Raw genomic sequence first — 6,680 nt, 5'->3', positions numbered from 1 at the left:
TGCCTATCGTGTCATCTGTGTCCTCGATTGACATTATGTTGATCTAGGTAGTGTTTGCATGCACTTCATGGGTGTGTGAGTCGCTCCCCGTCCAACAACACCCCTCAACACTAACGGGCACGGATGGGGATAGATGGGATCCAAGGTGCTGGTTGAAAGTGGGAATCTCGAGGCACCTTGGGTTTGGAAAAAACAAAAAGTAAACGTGGACATGCAAGCCTCTCAGGCGCCCCTTCGAAATTTGAGCCCGCGACCTCATGGTAGCAAGGCAATTGCGCTATCCACCTCACCTACGTGATGTTTGTGAAATGTGTCCGAGTTTACAAATACATAAATAAGTAAACTTGGACGGCTTCGGTTATCCAAGTTTACTTATTTATGTCCTAGTTTACCTGTAAGTGAAATCGTGCACCCCACAGCCTCTGCTTTTGCGCCCCGAGTTCTCTGCCGTCGATCCCACCTCTCCCACTTCATTAACTAATCCATGCCCTTCAGTGTTGAGGGTACACACCCTTGCATTGAAACACGTTGCGTTGGTTAGTACTGGGAGAATCATCTTGGGTGCCTTGGACTTGCTGCCTGTGAAGGGAAAGCCTCATCCATATATGACATGGGGTGTAACTCAAAGGATCAAGGGTCCAAGTGACATCTGCCATTCAATTTTTTAAAAGGGTTATTTTCACTTTAGAATGGAAAAATCCCTGCGGCATGCGAATTAAGGCCCACCACACAGACGCTGACTCTCTATTTACTCTGCCGTGCTGAAAACTGCATTCTGCACTGTCATATTCTCTACAACTGCACTGTGCAGGCTTATAACAGTGAAGGTTAGACTGCATAACCTCATTCTCTGCATACCTTGCTTCACAATCTCAAATCAGCAAAACTAGATTGAACAGGCCTTTGCAGCCTGGATAACAGAGATGGAGTAGCCTACGTAATAGAGAGGGTTGATGTCGAGGCCCCTCCTGTGCCCTGTGGTGGAAGGGAGTCGCAAGGGAGCAAATGGAAACATAGAGCTGCCTGCATAACAGAGTGTTGAGTGTAGGGATTTTCACAGCTAAGGAATGTGTGCCGAGATTACAATTACAGTCCGCCAGAGAGCACGTTGAAGGTTAAGGTGTCCAGCGAGCTATTGTGTGCAGCTTAGAGAATGTCAGTCCGCAAGAGAACAAGCAAAGTCCCTTCACACAGTCTGTCCGCCATCAGAGAACAAGCAATATAGAGTTTGCCTACAAAATCGGCATTCCAGAGAACATTCAAACATTGGTTTATGGCTCCAATAATGTAATAGAAGTATATGCACCTCTTTCGCAAGTGGAGACATAGCTTTTGAACAATCACGTGGATGTTTAGGGTGTGAATGGCAAGCGAAGGCGAAGTGGACCGGGATATCAACTTGAGGGAGATTGAGGTATGTCCTCATCAAATACTTTTGATTTTCGGATTGCTCCCATGGCTTCATTGATGTTCTCCTTATTGAAAGGCTAATGATTCAATTTACGATTAGGTTCTCATTTATGCTGTACAATGTTTGATGGTGTGCCTTGTCTAAACTTGAAAGTCGTTAGTGAGACTCTTTAAACGGGTTGTGCTTGTGTTTCGGGGGGTTCACTATGTGTAAAACTACCATATCACGTGCGTTCAAGACATGTTTGTAAAACCCCTTATCTGTGAATTTTGTTAGGAATATAATGTACCTTTTTCTTTTAAAATCTGTAAGTTTTTTTCAAATTTAAAAAGATAATACCCTTCTGTATATATATTTTTGTAAGTTTCAAGAACTTTAAATACCCTTCTATTGAACTCATGTGATAGGTTACATTTTTATTAGGTGACCTCCCCGGGGCTTGTGTATGTGTAGAGGTGGTATGATTTCTATGATCAATAAACTTCAATCTTTTTTTCCGTATCTGGATCAGGATGTGTCTCCATTTATTGAGGTAGTGGGGGCAAATGGGAAAGTGGTTCCTGAGTGTCATGCGTCACAAACCTGTATTGATAGAAAGGTCTCATATGAAAGGCGATGTCTTCTCATTAGACATCTAAAGAATGTCCACAAAATCACTGATATCCATATTCTAGAGCATAAATCAGGGTGACCTAAAACTGATGAGAGACCACCACAAACAATGTCTTCTAGATCTAAACACCAATGCATGACAATATTTGGGAATGTTGCACATAGAGTTAAAGTGGCACGAAAAAGATTTAGAACAACGGGCAACTAAAGAGTGGGAAAGAGTCTATGACCCAAAAGACAAATCACAAACAAAACGGGAACATGCTTGGATCAAAACTCAAAAGATTGCATGGGAAGCAGACATGCCGAGTAGAGTAGCAAAGATGGACGCAAAAATAAAGCGCAGGTACAAAGCAAGTACAAATGGGGTCCCACATGCCACCGATGCCTCTCATGAGGGAAATTCAAGTGCCGACGAAGAAGAAATCAATGATTGTGAGGACAGGTCTTCCATTGTAAGTTTTGTGAAACTCTTTTTTTAAAAGAGAAGGGTTCTTTTTTATATTTACTGTGATTTATATTTTGTTTGTTATTATAGTCTGTTTCATCATCCACATCTAGCTATATGCATGCTGAAAGGATTACTTTTTGGTGAGCCACGACCACCTTGTGTGTGAGAGCCATGGCTTAAATATGGAGCAACTCCTAGAAAGGTTTGTTGCTAATATAGATTTGTATGACTGTGTAAATCCCGACAAATGTATTAAACAAAGGTGCCATAATGTAAGTGTTTATTTTAATGTAGGTGCCATAAAGGAGTTACGTTTCCCTTGCGATCTAGTTGGGCTTGAACTTGAGTCGTTGGCTTAAGTCGGGTCTAGATGCCCAAGTTATCGACGATGTTTTAGATCTTGGGGCTTCGACACACGTTATCAATATCTTTGCATTGTGAGGAAAATAACACTATGTTTAAATAATGTAGATTTTTTGGCTCTTATAACTTATTCAACTGCTGTTTGATAGATGGATGGAAAATATATTACCGTCAGATGTTCTCTCAGTAGTGTGGTGGGTCGACAGCATGTGGTACCCTTTTGTCTTGGAGCGTACTAGGAGACCATACTCCCGACAATTTTTTTGGGACTCCCGATTTGGAAAGTCATATCTTTACATTCTTCCCCATCTTGGATGGGTATGATTATTTCACTATTACATATTACACAATAGATCAAAAAGTGTGAAGTCTAATTTTGACATGTTTTTATAGATCTCATTGGGTTCTTGTGGCATTTCAGAATGTCCATGTGGTGCGCATACCTCCTTTTTCTCAACGACGTTCATCGATTTTTCTCTTTGACTCACTCTCAACTGTCACCATAGAGAGACTATTATCGAGTGTGTGTAGGTATGCATTGTTTTTACTCTTTCAAAATAATTGAGCAGTTCATTAACTTTCAATTAAATACATGTATTTGGGTGAACGGTACTAAGGCATTTAAGTACACATTGTTCAAATCCACAAATCAAAGAGGAGCTAAGAGATCCTCGGGAATCATGCGAATTCATTACTGCAAAGGTTTATAGCTTTAGTGTAGTTTTCTTGATTGAGTACCATTTTCATTGATAGTTTATTGATATGTTGTTGCTTTGCAGTGTCACCAACAACCAAATGCAATTGATTGTGGATATTATGTAATGACTGCAATGAGATTGTTGATCAAGACCACGTTCAAAAACAAGAAACCTCAACTCAATCTGGTAATTGCATGTCTTGAATGAATCATTTATTGTCAAGTTTGCAAGAGACCTATATCGTTTTTTGATGCATATATTTTTTGGCAGTAAAAAAAGAATTGGTTCCAGCATGAAGAAGTTGATTTTACAAGAAAGAAACTCAACGAGTGGCTACACAAGCAATTGGGTGAACTCAAGGTTTAGGGTTGACCACAATTTTAGTGTCAAACACTTTTGAGATTACACAATTTTGTATTGGGAGCTAGCTTTTGGGCGTACTTGATATGCATAGCTCTTCTTTTTGTGTTTAACTATTTTGAGACTTCATCAAAATGTTTGTCACCATTTTTGTATCAAACTCTAGCTTTGGATATAATTTGTCATTTCGTGTTGATGTTACATTACTCACTCCTTGCTTTGGTATAAACGTCACTCTGTGTCGATGTTACTATGAAGAGATCTCGTCCCTTGAGTAGAGCAGTTTGTATATGTTAAGAGTTGAAAAGAGTGAAATTTGAATATGTAAAGACTTCGAAATAGTTGAAGTCTTCGAATGAATGTGTAACAAGAAGACTGGGTAGGGAAGCACTCTTTGTTTGATTGGTTATAATCTTTATGTACGAGTGATTGTTATGTAGATGCTGGTAATGACATTATTTTTTACCCCCTCAGTGTGCAAAAGCTCTAGATCAACGTAGGGTTAATGACCCAAATCCAGCATCAAAAGACGGTTTACAAGATGGATGGTTTTCCTTAAGATTGGGCAGTGGTGAAAGGACGGCTGAAAGTCGCCTAGCTTGGCTTCACAAGAAAGATTTGATCATGTTGTTGATCAAGGTAAGTGCCCACAAAAAAGACCATAGTTTAGGGTTGGAATCAATTTTGTATTGTGGTGCTGAAACAATTTACAGCATCTTGCCTTCTTAATATTAATAGTCAAGAAACATCGAACACGAGATCTATCCATTTGGTGCTTGCGTCTGAGTTGGCCCGTTTGACGCAATGATTTGGAAGGTTGGGTAGTTCCATCAAGATCTATGCTTTGTTGTTCTTCATTTTCACGAACTAGTGGTACATCATGACCAAGCCGAGTTGCTGTAACATGGGCCTGTATTTGTCTACTACTTCCTCTGGCAAGGAGATCAATCTTTGTAGGGATCACAAATGGTGAGAGTGTCCCTTTCATGTTTTGCAACTGTTGCTTGATGACTTCAATCTCTTTGGGATCTTTGGAATACATCTCTTTCTGTATAGTTGATAGTGCATCCTTGAGGTGGTTGATGAGATCCACCACATCATCTTCCCTCTCTTGTATATCATTGTCACTATCGTGCGCTTCAAGATGCATGGCATCTTTGATGTTGGATGCGTCTTCATGTGCACCATGTAGAAATTCTTTCAAACGAGGAAAGTGAGCCAGTACTATCATTCGAACACCATTAAGATGCTTACACTGGCTGCTCCAATCCGGACAATCACATTAATTGCTTTGAAATCTGATATGATACTAATATATTCTCATTAGTGGTACTTTGAATCTTGAAGAGAAGTGACCCTTCATTTATAACCTAAAAGCTAGATGGTGTGGTTTGAAACCTTTGCAAAATTCTCTCCCTTTCAAGAATTTTTGTTGTCTGCATCTTTGTCCTCCCCCGAACGCCATATCGCCTAGAGTCAACTACCATGCAAACCATGAATTAGACATGAATCCAAACCTTCAACGTATAATTTGTGTCAATCAAGAAAGAGAAAAAATTACCTATTTCTTGCTTTTGTTGAAAGAACCTCAAGAGGCCCACCACCGGTGCGACTTTCAGACTTCGAGTCACCCACAAGCGCATGCAAGAGCTCCAAGATAGATCGATTAATCCGAGCATCCAAAAGAGTATATTTAATATATTGCCATAAGCGCTCCACCAAGTTTATGGTGTCAACATTTTCATGTCTAAACATTTGTCCAAACCTTGGCCATCGGGTTCTCCACATGCAATCCCCCCCACACCATCCATTAGTGACATAATGAACTATATTTGGGTATGGTGAATACCTCACCAAAAGCTCTTGAAATCTTCCTTCAAAATCCAGTTCTGTCGCACAATGCATTAAGTTTGACAAATCATTATAAACATCGTCCATTAACTCCTTTGGAACCTACATTTCAAAATAAACATGCATATGTTGTACATCATTTTCTTTTACAGATCAAATAGTTACACTAAAGTAACTTAGCAGTATAATACCTGAGGTAAGAGATTCTCCACCCATGCTTTTTTGGTATGGAACCAACAAAGTAGAACACGGCATGCAACTTAATACTTTTTTCCATTGGCGTCAATACTTAACTATGCGAGTCTTCATCCACAACCTTCGATATAGCCTCTAGTTCTTGTTGTGACTTATCAATCACAATAGCTGACAGAAGAATGTGGCCCATCCTCTCAAAGACTATTATAATTGTCAACTTTAAAGCAATGACGTCATGATGACAGACAGGATCTGTCGTACACAGCATGAACCAAATTGGTAGCCCAACACCTTGTTGGTTTGGCAACATTGCAACATACAATGATAAACCATATATGTTTGTTTTAAATGTGTTGTCAATAGCCCATGAGTTATTTGAAGACAATCGCTTAGCCATTTGCAGCATCCAGTCATCTTGAATGATCAAGATAAAAGGCTTATCTTTGTCATTAACTGCTTTTGGATTATATGGTTGGCAATAAACCACCTGCATAAAAATTTGAATGTAAGAAGAAAATAAATTTAAATTACTCTCTGTGACTTATGGCAAAACATCACCTTGTTGGTTTCGTGTAATTTCAAAGCCTCTGTATACATAGAAACCCAGTCATCATCTGATACGCGACCTGTATCAACTTGATCACTTAGAGGGTATCCTCTGTATAAAGCAATTTATTAAAGAAGCAAGTCAAAGTGCTACCTCAATAACGCATTTCATAAGACAAGATATTGATTTCAT

The 6,680-nt window shown here is 39.5% G+C and overlaps 1 protein-coding gene across 1 annotated transcript; it reads left to right on the top strand.

The window, feature by feature from the left end:
* Positions 1-716: 716 nt before the first annotated feature.
* LOC147451464 (uncharacterized) lies at positions 717-4,091 on the top strand. The gene is made up of 8 exons (XM_086520940.1): positions 717-2,478; positions 2,562-2,614; positions 2,845-2,911; positions 2,987-3,155; positions 3,259-3,368; positions 3,455-3,539; positions 3,617-3,721; positions 3,806-4,091. Exons 1-8 carry the CDS (start codon positions 2,387-2,389, stop codon positions 3,806-3,808), a joined length of 684 nt encoding a protein of 227 aa, XP_086377066.1. The 5' UTR covers positions 717-2,386; the 3' UTR covers positions 3,809-4,091.
* Positions 4,092-6,680: the final 2,589 nt, after the last annotated feature.

Source organism: Adiantum capillus-veneris, chromosome 9 (genome assembly GCF_014529385.1).
Source record: "Adiantum capillus-veneris isolate H3 chromosome 9, ASM1452938v2, whole genome shotgun sequence".
Classification (NCBI taxonomy): domain Eukaryota; kingdom Viridiplantae; phylum Streptophyta; class Polypodiopsida; order Polypodiales; family Pteridaceae; genus Adiantum; species Adiantum capillus-veneris.
Note: the sequence above shows the minus strand (reverse complement) of the source record. Positions and strands in the feature narration are given on the sequence as shown.

Coding starts and splice junctions, on each gene's coding strand:
- LOC147451464 (XM_086520940.1), top strand. CDS start 2,387: ATGGGGTCCCACATGCCACCGATGCCTCTCATGAGGGAAATTCAAGTG. Junction 2,912..2,986: donor GTTATCAATATCTTTGCATT/GTGAGGAAAATA, acceptor GCTGTTTGATAG/ATGGATGGAAAATATATTAC. Junction 3,369..3,454: donor CTATTATCGAGTGTGTGTAG/GTATGCATTGTT, acceptor AACGGTACTAAG/GCATTTAAGTACACATTGTT.